Below are 18,431 nucleotides of genomic sequence, written 5' to 3'. Positions count from 1 at the left end.
TATCATATTGATTTGACAAAAAATAGTGTTATACTATCTTTCTGACATGTGGTGAGGCAAATGCCCTCTTGAATATTATTCTCTTTTTTTCATACTTCCTTGGCTGTTCATCAGCATTTATTCTAGTAAACACAGCTGAGATTTCATCCAATTAAAAAAAACACACACACCCTTAATGGGATTCTAACTGGAAATTAAATTGGTATGTTAATTTTTAGAACATGATATATCTTCCCATTTGTTCAGAACTTGTTCTACAACCTTTAGTAAGATTTTCTACTCTTCTTCATAAAGGCCTGTGTCTTTCTTATTAAATTTACTTCAATGCATTTTACAGGCTTGGCACTGTGAATAGAGTATTTTTCCTCTTTCCACTTCTAAGTACTTACAGCTAATATAAAAAAAGACAGATTTTCACATATTTCCCAATATCCAGCCACCTTATCAAATTTTTTAAATTGACAGTATTTTTTACAACTCTTGGATTTTCTAGAAATATAATTCTACCACAGTTTCTTTAAATCTTGTTTTCTAATCTTTGTAATTTCATTTTCTTGCACCTACTAACACCACTAAGAACAATAACAGTGATAGCAAACACCTACCTGGTACCTGATTTTAACTGAAAATATGTTTAGAGTTGTCATTTGGTAAAAAATGTGTTACTGGGTTTATAAACAACTTTTAATAATAAACTTTAAGTAAATAACTACTTGTTCTTGGTCCTGAGACTTTCTGAGCCAAAGCGTCATTCCCCACATTCCCCAGTGGTCTTCAAAGCCTAACCCACTCAGAGGCATGTGTCATCCACACCATGCTTGGGCCCTCCCTGGCCCAGCCTGGCCGGGACTCTTAGTGGCAAAGCTGACCTGTGCCCTCCTATTTGGTCCAACCCTGGTCTATGTCATCATCTTTATGCACAGGATGGTCCAGAAGCCATGGAGATTAGCAGACATTCTTTTCCGAGAACGCTCTGGCCACAACGCTGCCTAGCCTTATCTTGTTGGGCTTAGCCTCTTGTCTGCCTGGAGACAATAAACCTATCTTGCCCTTGCTAATTCTGCTGACTTTTCAGATTTGACCACTGCCACTCCCACAAGTTAGTCCAACCAAACTTGTCTTGGTGTCTAATTCTGTCACAGCAGGTTGTTTCATTTTTGAGGAGAATAAAAGCAATAAAGGTACTTTATGTTTGGCTTTAGAACTATGACCTCCATATACATGTCTATCTAGCAAAAAAACTCACTAAAAAGTTTAAGTAGTAAATTTTTTAAAAGTTAAATTTATCTAAGAAAAAATGGCTATCACTTTAATCTCATGACTTCCAAACTTGTCTGTACATTAGAATCACTTGGAAATCTTTTTTCAAATTCCAAAACTGAGGCCACCCACACCAAACCAATTAAGCTAGAATCTCTCGGGTGGGATATGGTACCAGTATTTTTCTGAAGCTTCCCTGGAGGTTCCAATCTATGGAAAAGTTGGGGACCACTGCTCTGATCAGAACTTGCTGAGCTGAAAAGATGTATCACAAAAGGAGAGCAGAGACAGTCCCACTCTGCCATCACATCCTTAAATCAAAAGCTGTGAAACACACCTGGTGTGAGGAGCAAAGACCCATCCGGAGTAAAACTGAGTCTACGAAAGAATGACTTCATGCTGTCATCATGAAACATCCGGTAACTTCTTGCCTGTTGCATACAAAGTTTAAACATTATTCCAAATCTTTACACTCACAATAAATGCTTACCAATTTCTATGTTTCTATATGTTTTTCCTCACATATTGTCCTTTATTATTGACATAATGAAACTGAAACATATTAAAAATCAAATAATCATATAAGACTGCAGGAGTAATCATTAATGAAAACTGATCACCTATTTTTGTTAAGTAAAGCTGTATGTGTGTATGTATCTATATATGTGTGTGGGCGATATATAATTATTTTTAAAAACTCTGTAACAAAACACACTACAATATCAACAGTAGTTTGTCTGGAGCAAGAGACTAGGGAGACAGTGGGAAGATAATTAGGAGAACTTTGCTTTTGATCTATGTGTACATTATTTAGAATTTCCAACTGAATGCACATTTTTCAAAAAGAAAATAGTGGATTACTAAATTGGTAATCATATAATCTTTTCAAACAACATTTCTTGAACACCTGTGTGGAACAGTTCTTACTACCATTTATTGACACTTCATAAACATTAAGCATTTAACTCTGAAGAACACAAGGCAGCAGTTGTTAGTTACTATCCTTACTTGACAGATGTGACCTCTCAGTGCCCATCAGGTCACAGCCCACACTGCCTCACCCTGGCACCTCAGGGTGGATCTGTGCCAAGTCCCTTTGTTGCTCCAATAACTGGCTTGCTCCCCCATTCACCCAAGTGTCTGCTTAGGTGATTCCTAAGTTGTAGTCTTGATTCGTCCAGGACTAGGGTCCTATTTCCATTTGCCAATTCTTTCAAAGACCAAGGTCCTTCCTATTCTTAAGTAGCAGCCTGCTGCCAGACATACTGCCTGCTGCCAGACACATGCAATGCTCAACCCACCTGCCTTCTGCTGCCCAGTGCAGGGATCTTCCCAGATCAGTAGTGAATGGTCTCACTATGCCTGAGACTCACAGAGGCCCTGCCTGCCTCAAGCCAAGTGAATCACACCACTGAGCAGGGCTGAGGTACCCACATTTTTAATGCTTCCCAGGTGATTCCGCAGCACAGCCAGGGTTAGAAATCACTATCCTCCATCATCAGCTCTCCCCTAGGCCCCAGGCACACCCCCTTACCACACAGACCAGCCCATCACACTAACTGTGCCTTGACTATCTTGGAGGAAGCCTTCCTCCAGTCCAGGCGTTGGGTCCTGGAGGCCAGTGACCCAGCTGCGGAGGTACAGGAGGAGGTCATGACTTCCTAGTCTCGATGCAAGGGAATGTCAAAATATTTCATACCTCTCCTTCAGCTCCTATTCCAGACAGCATCTTTGAAACATTAAAAGCCACACGTTTCTTCTGCGTGCTGTACACCCGCAATACCCTGAATAAAAAACAAAAGTCTGATTTAGCGCTTCTAGTAAATTAATTACGTTTCACATGAAAACAATCTATTACCAACACTGAAGACTACCTAAACGATTTTCAGCCCACAAAATTTCAGACTTAACTGAGTAATTATGACAAAACCAATTATCAACAACCTAAAGGGTATTATAGTGGGGAAATATGTCACCATTTTAAAAAAATGTTTCACTGAATGTTTTGACTACTCAAGTAAGACATACTTCAGGCCCAGCCTTACTTCAGGTCTTGGACATTTGGCCCAGTGGCAATTTATACAACTGTAGTGAAGTTCATTTTGTGATTTATAAGAGTAAGAAAAATACCATAAGGTCAATTTGGTTGTTGATAAGTCATATTACTTCCACTAACTAATCACTGTTTTACTCCTGATTGCCTGAATAAAACATATCAGAAAATAAATGGCATGTAGTACACAACAGGAGATTCTATGAAAAATAAACACTAACTCATCCATATTACTTTTATTTCAGATCCATCTTAAATTCAATTTGTTTTAATTAAAAGTAGTTGGATAAATATTCCAAAGGATTATTCTAACTGTTAAGTAATATACCTGCCACTCTTGATTTTTTTTAACTCTTTGTTTTAAGAACATAATTAAATGCAATTATAACAATAACACAGCAATAAGACTTCCTTTCAGAAAAAACAAATTGTTCATTTTTATATCAATTTAGAGTCATTAAAATCACTGTATCAGTAAACAATAATCAAAAACTGAAATAGTCCAATCCTCCCACTACCTCTTCTTGATTAAGTCACATTCATAAAAGATTTTTTAAGTCTCCCGTGAAATCAAATGTATTTCAAAGTTTATTTGATGTTAGAAAGCTCTTTCTACACTTAATTTACCCATTCAATACAGATTTACTAAGTACTAACTTCATTTAAGGCACTTGCCCTCATTAGTTTCCCACTTCTTATTATGTTGTAATACATTATATGGTCACATGTTCATATGCTGATAATAAGAACAAAAGAACCAAAGCTAAACTGATACATCTTGGTTAAACTGGGATAAATATACTTCTGCAGAGAATTCAAAGTAAATACAGACAAAGACAACTTGCCAAATACTAAAGTACCTGTCACAGCTCAGAGTAGCAACATATTGACCCAAAGGATCCCAGGTTACTCCTTGTACATAACTTTTATGTTCATTAAAAATTGATATCTTTTGTCCTACAAAAAAAGCACACAACAGCGTTACCAAAACCTATTTGAGCACAAATGCTATAAAGTACGACTTAGACACTGTTCCCTTTATACTGTTCCGTCATACAGCAGGTGGTACCCGAGCAGCTCTGTATGTGCCAAATCCTGTGTCAGGCCCTTGGGACAGATGACTTCACACAGTCCCACCCTCAGGGAGCTCAGGATCAGACTTGTCAACAGGCAAGTCCCACACAACCCAGACTGCAGGGGGAGGGCAGCTGATGAGGCAGGGGTGAAGGTCAGAGAGGATCGCAGGGGGAGGGCGGCTGATGAAGCAGGGGTATGGGTCAGAGGGGACTGCAGTTCGCTTCCCCAGGTCACACAGGATGAAGGGGGGACCAGAGCACAGGGAAATAAAGGTATTCTAAGGAAGTCTGTGGGGTGAAAAGACATCTCGGCACAGCAAATTGGGAACAGTGAGAAGTGACAGCACTGACACAGGGTAAGGCAGAGGGCCGAGAACAGCAAGGTGAGGAGGGAGGAGGAAGTTACAGAGACCTGCGTGTAAGGCAAAGGCTCTGGGTACTCCAGGTGTGTGGGCTGAAAGGAACACGAAGCTAAGAAGTGATCTACATTTTAGAGATGAAGCTGAGGTTTAGAAAAGATGGCAAAAAAGGTTACTAGTGAGGAGGTGACACAGTAAACCAGGTAAGAAACGACAAGGTCCTAGCGCAATGTTAACAGGGATGGAAGAGGGACTTTGGGGGAAATGTTAGCAGATAAAACCAGCAGCACAGGCGGCACCTGGATAAAAAGAGAGGGGAGTTATAAGGCCTCGACCATTCTTAAAAAAACAAACAGCAAAGCCCTCCCCTCTAAGATGGGGCCTCACTCACTTCCCAGCCCTCACCTTCCCTTCCCTCCGCCCACTGCAATGTGGCAGTCATTGTTCACAGCCGCTAAACTGCCTGCCCTCAGGCTGCCAGCATCCAGCCTGTACAAAACTCAACACACATGTGTCCGTCTGTCTAACTCCCCCACTTCTACCCTCCCTGCGCCCTGACTGGTGTTCCTCTCCCCTTGAAACTTTCAGGAAATCTGCCAGGATTACAGTGGTTGGGCATGAGAAGAGAGTATGACCCTGACATGTGAATGGTGGGGTGGGAGAGGTCACCGAGACCCCACCTGAGGTTGGACGGGATGAATTTGCAGTGGCACAATCTGCAGGGCTGCAGGTTTTTAATCAGCTGTGCTCAGCCTAGGGCCAGAAAATTATAGGTGCACTGTGACACAGATCCCAGGCTGGGGTTTGTCCTGGTGACTAAAATGGAAGAAAGGGGGTCGGAGGAGACTGCGTTGGCATAGGACCAAGCAGGGAGCAAGGTGAAGAGGAAACATGACAGGCCGGAAGGGAACTGACAGACCAGCAGACAGAGGGCTCAGGACACTTGGGGGCTCTGGGAAGAAGAGCGTGAGAAGGTGGAAAGGTGTCAGAACATCGCGTGTGGTTCTGGTGAAAGAGTAGGAAGTCTGCCTGAGGCTGACACTGATAGAGCAGTTAAAGTGATAGAGGTCTCAGATGTGGCCTTGATTTCCACACACTCTGCCAAAACTGCTCTCCCAACGGTGTCCTTAACCTCAGCATACAGCACCAACATACACCTAGTTGCCAAAACGCCTGGAATTATGGCCAATCCTGTCAGTTCTTTCTTCAGATTATGTCCCAACCGAACCTTCTCCAGCCCTCTGTCATGACCCCCAAGCCCAAGCCTCATCCCCGCTTCCCTGAGTTTGGTTACATCAAGGACAGCTCCCCTGCCACCTCCTGTCCTCTCCTAGTCTCTTTGCCACATGCCACCCAGAGACATGCCTTTAAGACATAAATAAAATCATGTTACTCGATTGTCTAAAACCCTTCCATGGCAACCCATCACACCTGGGATAAAATCTAAACTCCTTCCCATGGCCCACAGCCTGCGTGACCCGGCTCCTCACCTCCTCCCAACCTCAGTGCTCCCAGCCACTAGCCACCCTGTTTATTCCATTCCATTCTCATCCTTGGATGCACAAGCACAAGCGACTCCTGCCACAGGAGCTCCACACCTGCTGTTCCCACAGGCCAGAACCTGCTTCCCGAGTAACACCCATGGCTTGTTCCCTGACTTCATTTGTGTCTCTGCTCTAATGGCCCCATTACAACGTAGCCATTTCGGTCCTGTTGTTTCCAGCACCACAGCAGCATCCATGTTCAGGGTCGGTTACAACAGGTTTAAGGGGATGGTGGATGGATTGCCCACACAGACACTGAAATTACCCAGGACGAGGGCCAGATCTGGGATAGACAGAAAAACAGTGACACTGGTCCTCCAATTTGCCGGAAAGCTGACGACTAAATAGAAACAGTATGGCAGAGACAAGGCAGGACAGAGGAGGGGTAGCTGGATGGCATGAAACTAACGAGAACAGAGACTTTCAGAGAGAATGAAAACAGGATCAGTGCAGTACTGCGCTGGCTACGACTCCCTGGCCAGGGCACTTGGGTTGTGGGAGAATTAGCAGCAAGAGGTTTGGTTTGGGGAAAAAAAAAATTTGAGTAAAGGACTTCAAGGGATAAAAATGGCTAGGAATTAGCCACTATACTGGCTTTTGGCATTTCACTGCTATTTTTATATCACTTTAACTTCTCATATGTCTACTGTCTCCCCAGCTAGAGAACAGAATATTCTAGCAGCAGAATGTCCTTGGCTTTCCTTGGTCTCCTAAAATGGAAATCTGATCCACCAACCCCATCAGCTAGCACACAATGACCTATTAATTATAAACGACTTGTTAATCTTTCCGAGATCCTAAGCTCCATGAAGGCAGGGACCAGGCCTGTCACCACATCTGTATCCCCAGCCACATGGCACCTGCCTGCCTCAGCACCGCTAACTCACAATGCCACTGCGAAGCCTTTTACATTCCGACTGAGGCCCTAAAAACTGAGTTGGATCCATGGCATATGGGACTAATCCCTATCCTGTTGAGCCAACCACCTATTTTAGCTCATTGAAGAAATTTTTTGTGTTGCTCTTAAAGTTAAAGCAGGTTAGGCTTTTTTAGATACTGAGAATATTCCTTCCTGCTGATAATAACAAAAACATATCATTTACCTTTACTGACATCCCATATGATGGCTGTGTTATCCACAGAGGCAGAAGCCATTAAATTCCCATCAGTTGCCCAGCAGATATCATACACATCTTCTAAGTGGCCTCTAGAATACAAAGAAAAAGGAAAAAAAAAGCAATTATTGACTTAAAAATGGAAAAATTATCCAAAAGTTAAAGGCAAACTCAGGGACCATGCATTTAAATAGTACTCCAGAAATTTCCACTGGAACTACAGCTGTAGCTATAAACAAGTATTCTCAAGGATATCTGTATCTTTAAAATTGGTTGATTTTTACTAAGGAAAATTTTATAGCAGAAACTAAAAAAATCCATTTTCATTATTTTTTAATCTTTTAACTGTTGTCTTATGACTGTCTCACAGTCATAAGAAGTAAAAGTTTTAAGTTAGATATAAAAGTCAAAAGGCAGGCTGGGCATAGTGGCTCTCTCCTGTAATCCCAGCACTTTGGGAGGCTGAGGCAGGAGGATCGCTTGAGACCAGGAGTCCAACACCAACCTGGGAAACACATCAAGACTCCATCTCAAAACAAAAGGACATATTCTGATCGTAAAAAGAAATCATTCCCGTGGGCCCCCAGTTACCTCAGAGTTTTTACAACAGCCCAATTCTCCTTGTTCATCTGAGCCTCGTCTTCATCCTGAAAGGCAATCTGCTCTGGTTCCTTGTTGTCATTCACCTTCCACAATAGGATGACAGCATCTGTGGAGTGATCCAATTAAAAATGAGCCATGCTTCATTGCATGCCCCATCATTTCTGAATTTTTAGGATTTTAAACAATATTTATGTTGTTCAGTGGACACAACAGCCACAATGATTTACTTCTATGAATTTGAACAGGAAAAGTAGGTTTGCCTTCTGAACTAAAACTCCAAAATCAAATTCATAACAGGTCAGAGCTATACAAAGTCATCTTAAACAGAAGGGTCCTCAGGCCATCAAAACACCACTGCAAAGTGACTGGCTATATTAACAAATACAAAGGCATAATCTATAAATAAGTAAATAAAAAAACCCCAAAAAACAGCAAACAGCCACCAATGCAAGGGTTGGCAAACTGTTGCTAGCTGAATAACCTTTAGCAAGTCACTTAACGTCTTGATGCCTCAGTTTCCTCACTTCCTCATAGTGCTGTTGTGAAGCTTAAGTGCGTCAATACGCACAAAGCACTTACAATACAGTAGGCCCATGTCAATATTAACTATTAATATCATTATGGACACATCAGATACTTTGGCCTGATGTCACCAACTGAGTCTGCTAACTCCCCACATTCTGGCTCCACACTTACCGTGTAGCCCTCTAACCATGACTTGGCTTCCCTTGTAGGAATGTCCATAGGAGAGTGAATGAGCAGGCTGTATGGATATATGTGTTTCAATTCTAAATTAACCAGAGTCCTGGCTGCACATACTAACATGGGAGCTGGGTTAAGATGAGATTGGCTCTGACAGGTGAACACTTTCTATGGTTTCTGGGCCTCCAAGGCTAAAGGACTTGGTAAAATGAGGGCTGCCACTTGCTACCTTACGTGAGACAGCTTGTGGCCAGCCCTGGGCGACTCTCCCACTCCCCACCTTTCCCTCTACACACATGCACACACACACTCCGGGTATCGTGGCACTGAACTCAACCAGGTCTCTTCCTCCTTGTGCAAACAAAAACTGAGATTTCTGGTTTATTGTATACTGGTTTCTAGACTGTTTTAAAGTATAGTAAAAAGGTTTACTTTTTCTGTATAGTTTTATCTCATTTAAACACAGGCAGAAAATATGAATCAATCTACTCCCACCAAACAAGCACAAATTACAAGGCCATTCATTAAAGACACTCCCGAAGCCAACTGATTACCTAATTACACAGAGACACGATCCTAACTGCAATCACCACAGATATTAAACTAGCAACCAAACGAGGCCAGAACAGTTGCTTTGGGACCCTGACAGAATGGCAAGCACCTTTCCTACTTGTCTCCAAACCAGCCTGGTGGGAAAGGAGCTATTTTCAAAGAGGTCTTCTCAGTTTAATCTTTTGCCCTCCATCCCCTCATTCTGACACACTCCCCAGAACATTATTTTACCAAACTATCTAAAGGACAGAGTGAGAGGGTCAGCCACACCTAAAATAAAAAGGCACAGGCTCAAATCGTGTTTCGCGATTTGACATGAGACACACAGGTATCTGGTTTCTAGAAAATTTCTGAAATACAGCGACACTCACCATCTCCTCCTGATGCTAAAATGTCCCCAGCTGGAGAAAAACGCACGACATTGACGGCTTTAGTATGACGAACAAGATTGGACAAAAATTCCACTATGGCTTTTCCATCTGGTCCTTTTTCTACCTTCCAGATCTGTTGATACCAAAACATCCACTCAAAAAACACATAGCACCTACTATCTTGTTCCTACTAAAATAACAGCATGCTCATTTTCAGGAAAATAACTGAGTTTTTCTTTTGAAATGTAAAATGAAGGAACCTCTCCCATCTAAAACATCAATCAATAGTCCCATTGTCTGCTGTCCTCCCTACCTCTTTCTAGAGCAAACTATTACCCAGTAGGAACCTAGATCAAGGACTCTAAAACACGGGGCACCCCATCAGGACAATGTCCAGAATATTAGTCAAATGAGAAAGCGGCTCTCTTTTACTTTCATTGTTGGGCGAGGCCCTGAGAATTTAGCATTCTGGGCTAGATGACAGAGTAGTCTGAGTCTGTTGACGGTCTGAAATAAAAGAATGAGAACTGCTGCTTCAAGCAGCGCTTCCCGGGCCCATCTCAGGTCCCACGTACCCTGACAGCGGTGTCCACGCCTGCAGACGCCAGCCTGTGGATCCTCCCGGCCGTCCCATGCTGGAAGTCCAGGCTGTACACCGGCTCCTTGTTGTGCCAGGCTATTTCGCACGTGATGACTTTCATGCTCCTGAGTCTGGAGGGGGCAAAAATTGCCTCGGGCACTGTTCTTTTTCCCAAGACAGAGGAAAGCTGCAAAATGCTGGTAATGAATTAAATAACAGTATTACAGAAGCAAAGGGTTATTGAGCGCTTACTATGAGCTAGGAACCCTGCTAACCATTAAAACGCACGCTGCATTGGGAAAGGATGATAATGTTGCCACCTGACGTAAACACCTCGCAAGCTCCATCTAAAATAAAATGCTCGTTGAGCAGTGGCTCCCACGACTTTATGATTCTCCTGCTACATCCGGAAGGGCAAAAGGGAGCACCCAGGTAGAGACCACTTAGGGGCCCGGCGGGCTGCGCGACCCGCCCGCGCTCAGTGGGGGTTGGGGGCGCGCCGGGAGAACCGGAGGAGGGGGTTGACCAAGGGAGGGGGTACCCAAAGGAGGGGCCGCCTGGAGGAGGGGGCCGCCCCGGGAGGGATCTTCCGGAAGAGGGGGTTTCAAGAGGGAGGGGGTCTCACGGGGGAAGGAGCCGCACGGGGGAGGAGGCCGCAAGGGGGAGGCGACCCCATTTCCCAGGGACTAGGCGTGGGCCCAGGAAGCGGGCCAAGAACTAGCGGGAGGAGGACGCGCAGGGCCGGACGCCCGGACGCACGCCGCTCTGGACCTGTCCCAGGCCCCAGCGGCCAGACCTTATTTTTCCCTCCCGCCCCAGCCAGGAAAACCGCGGGGCCGCCCGGGCCATCCCTGGGAAGCCATACCTGAGGGAACGCGGTCAATCCGTGGCGCCGTCACCTCTCACCGCCCCGCGCCGCTTCCCGCGCGCCGCAGGCCCCGCCCCCGTATGGGCGGGGTTCCACTGGCGCCCCGCCCCCCGTCGAGTGGAATCCCGGCCGCCTTCCGCCGGCTCATTGATTCCTGCCAGACCCGCGCCTGGTACAAGAATGGGTGAGTTCTTCCATTCATTCGTTCAATCACTCATTCCCTTATTGATTCGTTCTTTCAGCAAGCATTTACCGAACATCTGCTCTATGTTAGACCCTATGCTGGCGCTGGATACTTAGCGGAGAGCGAACCCAACCAGGTCTCTTTCTCCCTCTGCAAATAAAAACTGAGATTTGTTTTTCATATATTGGCTTCCAGAATATTTGGAGAGTTCAAAGCTGTGGTACTGTTCAGTGCCTAAAGCAGGATTGCTTACATTATAACTCTATTACTAGATGTGGTTATAAACACTTTTTATAAATAGAATTGAGCATTTTAAAGTGTAGGCAGAAAGATACAGCAGGCCTGTTTAAATGGGGTAAGCTTCCAAATGATACCTAATTTATCTGTGAACTTCCAAGGAGGCCAGGAAACAAATACCTCAGGATGCACAGCTTTTACTTGACAGAAAGGAACACACAGGTTCCTCTAGGAGCCAACTTTTCCACGCATTTTTGGAACAAATGGACATGGATTCTTATGTAAATACTGGTTGCAGGCATTTTTAGAACAAATGGACATGGATTCTTATGTAAATACTGGTTGCAGGCATTTTTAGAACAAATGGACATGGATTCTTATGTAAATACTAGTTGATGCTTTTAGCCAGTTTTTATGAAAGGTATAGAAATTGTCTACAAGTCAGTGTGTCATGTTGACAAAAATGGCTGTATGCTCCTTGAAGCCTGGTTTCTATAGGAATCTAGAATAATGTAATCTGGATATGTAGCTTTTAGATGTTTTCTCTTAAGTCATGGCTAGGATGTAGAGAGCTTTGGATGGGGAATGACTGTATACTTTAGATAAGCTGGCTGTTTTAAAAGTACAGATGCCTGGCCCTCTGATTCAAAATACCCAGCAGAGGAGTCCAGGGGCCTGCATTTTCAAATAAGTTCCCTGGTAAGTCTGATAATCAGTCTGTTTTCGAAAACATGGGATTGTCTTTTTTTTCTTGTTTTGAGTCAGAGTCTCACTCTGTCGCCCAGGCTAGAGTGCAGTGGCATCAGCCTAGCTCAATGCAACCTCAAACTCCTAGGCTCAAGCCATCCTCTTGCCTCAGCCTCCCAAGTAGCTGGGATAACAGGCTTACACCACCACGCCCACCTAATTTTTCTATTTTTAGTAGAGACAGGGTCTCACTCTTGCTCAAGCTGGTCTCGAACTCTGGAGCTCAAGCAATCCTCCTGCCTCGGCCTCCTAGAGTGCTAGGATTACAGGCATGAGTCACCGCGCCCGGCCCAAATTTCTGATGAATGCTGTTGATTCACAAATGAATCCTCTGTCCACCTCCTGAAGTGCCAGGATTCTGGACTGTGGTTGAGAAAGATAAAATACATGCTTTAGGTACTAAAAGTACCTGAAAGAGTTGGCATTCTTGGGGAAAATTTGAGAGACCTGACTTTAAAGGCTGCCTGGTGGGCCATCACATACAGGAGATGGTGGGCCAGAGTAAGAGTGAGGCCCTGGGCTGTGTCAGATGTTTTGTCAAAAAAAAAAAAAAAAAAAGAGCTGGGTATGGTGGCTCATGCCTGTAATCCCAGTGACTCGGGAGACTGAGGGGGATTGCTTGAGGCCAGGAGTTTGAGACCAGCCTGGGCAATGTAGTGAGGTCTCCTCTGTTTAAAAAAAAAAAAAAAAGTATTTGGTTGAAACCTCAGTTTTCACCACAAATGTTAGACTAAAGAAGTCCTACACAAGTCAATCTAACTAGATTCCTCAACACCCAGTGAACTACAGTTTGGGCCCCAAGCATCAATTTTGAGTACAACTGCCTCAATTTAAGGGGATGAATGTTATGTGGTTCCTGAGAACTTTTTAATAAAAAAAATATAAAGGGAATAAATCTTAATTTGGCTTCAAAAAAAACAAATGTAAGGCATCTCTGAACCCACTTTATAAAGTTTTCTAAGTGTGGAAATTCTAAAATCAAAATCTGAAATTAGAATATGTGCTAACAGAATATTATTAAAGAATAGGAAAATAAAGAATAGGAAATAGGAGAACACAAAAAATATGGACAACAGAAATAAAACATTCAATACAGAGTTGGAAAACTGTTGACCAAATTTTATCAGAATAAGAAAAATAGGAGAAAATGACAGTGAGAAATCCTAGGAGAATGGGAACAGGAGGACCTTTGGCACACTGCTGGTAAAGTGCAAAATGATGCAAATACTTTAGGAAACTGCTCAGCAGCGTCTAATAAAGTTCAAAATATACCTTCCCTATGACCCAGCAATTCCACTCCTTGGTGTATATATATGTGAGAAAAATGAAAACAAACTTGTACAAGAATGTTTATAGCAGCTTTATTCATAATAGCACAAACTAGAAAGACACCAAATGTCCATCAAATAGAAGAAAAGTTAAACCAAAACGTGGTATATTCATACCATGGAATTGTATTCAGCAATCCAACAGAAATATTGACTGTGATGGTTAATTTTATGTCAGCTTCAGTGGGTAAGGGATGCCCAGTGGCTGGTAAACATCATTGGAAGAGATCAGCATTTGAATTCGTAGACTGAGTAAAGAATATCCGCCCTCACCCACATGGGTCAGAATCATGTCCTCCATGCATTCCACTGAGGGCCTGAATAGAACATGGGTAGAAGGGTGGAGTCTTTCTCTCCATGAGCTGAGACATCCATCTGCTCCTGCCTTCAGGCATCAGAGCTCCTAGTTCTCAGGCCTTTGGACTTAGACTGCAGGACACCCTTGCCTTTCCCAGGTCTTCGTCTTGTAGACGGCATTGGTGCATTGTGGGACTTCTCAGCTTCCATAACCACGTGAGCCACTTCCCATAATAAATCCTCTCATATATGGCAGTATATATTGTATTGGTTCTGTTTTTCTGGAGAACTCTAACACACTGACACATGCAACAACATGGATGAAGAAATATTGTAATGAGCACAAGACGGAACTATTTCAAGTGATTGGCAAACACAGAAATTTGATAATACGCCCAAGAAAGCTTAAATGTTTTCACTCTATGGCTAGAAGTGATATTGGTATTGTTACACATATATGCACACATATGTATAGATGTATATATTGGGAAGAGCAAATAATATCTGCTTAGGAATCAATATTTTCAGCAAAAGAGAGGAATATATATTCGCTCTTTAAAAACAAAAAGGAAAGATTCCCAGTTCAGTCCCACTAAAAAGGCCTAGAAGAAATGTTCAAACTAGAGTAAGTAAATACATCTGTGCCTAGATTATGGTCCCTAAATAGCATTTCCCACAGAAAGAACCAGAGATTCTTGGAGAAATGGCTGTCTCCAGGTCTAGAACAGGAAACTTATTAGATAAACCTGAAATACCTTGTTATACCAGAAAGCAAGAAAACCCTCAAAGACTACTAGGATTATGTAATAAGAACATAGGAGCCAATGTGAAGAAACCTCTAGCCAAAAGGAAGCAATTTAACACGGGAAAATTGCCGCAATGATTCAAAACATATTAAATATTAAAAATTCAAAAGTTCATAATGGTATTCAAAAATAACCTCATTGGTCACCTTTAGAAGATGTTTGGGAAACAAGGCACGAGTCAAGCATTTATCCTTCCTATCCTATATGAACTGTACCCCAAAATAATTAGTTTTCTTTATAGATCTCCCACCAATTCAAAAGAAATGGTAAAATTTGAATATCACCATTTCATAACCCTTAATGATGTATTTAGGCAATGATTATCAGTGGATGCTAAAATCATTAAGTAAAAGACTAATAGGGAACTAACTTTATAAAGGATGGATCAGGATCAATCTTAAGATTACAACACATATAGGATGTGCCCCCTGAAGTGAGGCAATGGGAAAAAAACATAATACCACCTAAGCAGCGTTTTATTTTTTTCAATTTTATTTTTATTTTTTAGAGACAGGATCTTGTTCTGTTGCCCAGGCTGGAGTGCAGTGGTATGATCACAGTTCACTACACCTCTGAACTCCTGGGCTCAGGTGGTCCTCTTGTCTCAGCCTCCCAAGTAGCTGGGACTATAGACACGTGCAACCACACCCAGCTAATTGAAAAAAAAAAAAACAAAAAAAAAAAACCAGGTCTCACTCTGTTGTCCAGCCTGGTCTCTAACCTCCTGGGCTCAACTGATCCTCATGCCTTGGCCTCCGAAGGTACTGGGATTATGCCCAGGGCTAAGCAACATTCTTTAAAAAAAAAAGAAAAAAGAAAATTGAATCTGATGAAGTCTGTAGGTCTAACCAGTATACAGGAAATACAAGAGAGGTGGGGTTTTTTTGTAATTAAATGACACCAAAATGAGGGAAATTCTAAAAGAAAAATGTTCTGGTTTCTTCAATAAATAGAAGGGAAGGGGGCAGGAAGAAGAATCTACAGATTTAAAGAAATTTCAGAGACATACCAACCAAATGCAATGTGTAGATTCTTTTAGATCCCAACTTGAAACAAATGAGCTGAAAAAATTATGAAATAACCAAAGAAATTTGAACACTGACTAAATGTGATATTAAGGAATTATTAACATTTAATGTATAATACTAGTACTTTGTGTTTTTTAAAAGATCTCATATTTTAGAGACAATACTAAATTATTTATAGAAGAAATTAAATAATGTTTAGAATTTGCTTCAAAAATTTATGGCAGGGGAAATAGAGAACAGAAAACCAACAAAACCAAAAGTTGGTTCTTTGAAAAAATCGACAAAATCTATAAACCATTAGCTAGACTGACTAAGAAAAAAGACTCAAATTACGAAAATCAGAAAATAAAGTGAAAAGGGCAGCCCTGCAAAAAATAACAGGAAAATATCTAATCCCACAACTTCCACAATAACTGTTAAAGATCCTATGAGTTCTCTTGCTAACAGGCACCCCACAGTTGTGTTTTGCACAACTTCTGAAAAGAGCTGGGCAGGCAAAAAAGAGATGTAAATCTTTCTCTTCCAAAATTGCCTTTGAGAATCTGCCTTTTTACAGTCTGAAGAGTTCCTCAGTGAACAGCAGGGTTCAAGCTTCAGGCTTCAGCCATATCTCCAGGGCAGAGTGGCATCTCCAGGGATAAAGCCTGTCTCCAGGAAAGGCATGGAAGCCAACTCTTGGACACTGACATACCACCACTGCTTCTGTTATCAGCCTGCTGCTAAGAAGAGAGAGTGTGCGAATGTAGCAGTTTGCAGTGCCCTGTTAATTTGGCTACAGCCATAGACTTTTACATCCCCTAAATAAAAAGCCTGAATACCTGGTTCTCTCTGCCAACATTCTCTACCGCTTTCACTTCAGTGTTGGCCCTTTTTCCACCCAGGAAAAAGTAAATAAATTTCTTCTTTCTATTCTAATCTTTGCCTGGAGAAATCTTTCTTAAAACCCGAGTGTACTAGCTCACACCCTAACAAAAGTAGGAATCCTACTACCAATTTCACAGAAATAAAATGGATTATGAGACTACTATGAAATGTATACTAGCAAACAGGTTAACCTAGATGAAATAGACAAATTCCTAGAAAACACAAAACCTACCAAATCTTAATCATGAAAAAACAGAAAATCTGAATAGAACAGACCTATAACTAGTAAGGAAATTGAATCAGTAATCAAAAACCTCCCAACAAAGAAAATCCCTGGATCACCAAGTGGCTTCACTGGTAAATTCTACCAAACATTTAAAAAAAAATTAATACCACACTGCTTCTCAAATTCTTCCAAAAAATTGAAGACAGAACACTTCCTAACTCATTCTATGAGGCCAGCATTATCCTGATACCAATGCCATACAAAGTCACTTTAAGAAAACTACAGACCAATATCCCTTTTGAACATTGATGCAAAAACCCTCAACAAAATACTAGCAAACTGAATTCAGTAACATATTAAAAGGACTATATACCATAACCAAGTGGGACTTATTCTCAGAACAGAAGCTAGAATCTTACCTTACTCCATATACAAAAATTAACTCAAAATGGATCAAAGACCTAAACATAAGAGCTAAACTATAAAACTGTTAAGAAAACAGGAGAAACACTTCATGGCACTGTATCAGTCAATGAATTCTTGGATATGACAGCAAAAGCTCAGGCAATAACAAAAAATAGGACTTCATAAAAATTAAAAATGATTGTACATCAAAAGACACTATCAAGATAGAGTGCAAACTCAACCCACAAAATGGGAGAAAATATTTGCAAAGCATGTATCTGATAAGGGATTTTTATCTAGACTATGTATTTTTAAAACTCCAACTCAACAAAAAAACCAACCAACCCAAATCAAAAATGGGCAAAGAATTTGAATAGATATTTCTCCAGAAAAGATACACAAATGGCTAATAAGCACATTAAAATATGATCAGCATCAGTAGCCATTAGAGAAATGCAAATGAAAACCATAATGAGATACCACTTCACACCCCTTAGGATTATCATCAAAAAACAGAAGGTAACAGTGTTGGAAATGTGGAGAAGCTGAAATCCTTCTGCATTGCTAGTGGGTATGTAAAATAGTGGTAGCCTCTGTGGAAAGGTTTGGAGATTCCTCAAAAAATTAAACTCAGAATTACCATATAATCCAGCAATTCCACCTCTAGGTATATACCTAAAGAATTGAAAGTAGGAACTCAAATAGATACTTAAACAACAATGCTCATGGCAGCATTTTTTGTAATTTTTTTTATTTTTAAGAAACAGGGTCTTCCTCTGTCACCCAGGCTAAAGAGTGATCATGGCTGTTACCACGAATTTGTGAGCTCAAGTATTCCTCTGAACTCAGCCTCCCAAGTAGCTAGGACTACAGGTGCACACCACCATGCCTGGCTAATTTTTTAATTTTTTATAAAGACAGGGTCTTTTTATGTTGCCAAGCTGGTCTCAAAACTCATGGGCTCAAGTGATCCTCCCACCACAGCTTCTCAAAGTGCTGAGATTACAAGCATGAGCCACCATGCTTGGCCATCATAGCAGCATCATTCGTAATTGCCAAAAGGTGAAATCAACCCAAATGTCCATAGACAGATGAATGGATAAACAAAATGTGGTACCAATGGAATATTATTCAGCCCTACAAAGGAATGAAAATGAATTCAGCCCTAAAAAGGAATGCTACAACTTGGATGAACCTTAAAAACATGCAAAGGGAAATAAGCCCGA

The 18,431-nt window shown here is 41.7% G+C and overlaps 1 protein-coding gene across 1 annotated transcript in view; it reads right to left on the bottom strand.

The window, feature by feature from the left end:
• Positions 1-11,117, bottom strand: part of CHAF1B (chromatin assembly factor 1, subunit B (p60)) — a 23,524-nt gene extending 12,407 nt beyond the window's left edge. The window contains exons 1-8 of the mRNA XM_012640107.1: positions 11,081-11,117; positions 10,211-10,412; positions 9,636-9,768; positions 7,999-8,116; positions 7,396-7,499; positions 4,174-4,270; positions 2,960-3,044; positions 1,598-1,691 (exon numbers count right to left, since the gene is read on the bottom strand). Coding sequence (XP_012495561.1) covers positions 1,598-1,691; positions 2,960-3,044; positions 4,174-4,270; positions 7,396-7,499; positions 7,999-8,116; positions 9,636-9,768; positions 10,211-10,336 — 757 coding nt within the window. The 5' untranslated portion in view covers positions 10,337-10,412; positions 11,081-11,117. The remainder of the gene's footprint in view (positions 1-1,597; positions 1,692-2,959; positions 3,045-4,173; positions 4,271-7,395; positions 7,500-7,998; positions 8,117-9,635; positions 9,769-10,210; positions 10,413-11,080) is intronic.
• Positions 11,118-18,431: the final 7,314 nt, after the last annotated feature.

Source organism: Propithecus coquereli, unplaced genomic scaffold (genome assembly GCF_000956105.1).
Source record: "Propithecus coquereli isolate 6110/MARCELLA unplaced genomic scaffold, Pcoq_1.0 Scaffold148, whole genome shotgun sequence".
In the NCBI taxonomy this organism is placed as follows: Eukaryota; Metazoa; Chordata; class Mammalia; order Primates; family Indriidae; genus Propithecus; species Propithecus coquereli.
The sequence above is the reverse complement of the archived record's forward strand: the minus strand, read 5'-3'. Positions and strand labels throughout refer to the sequence as shown.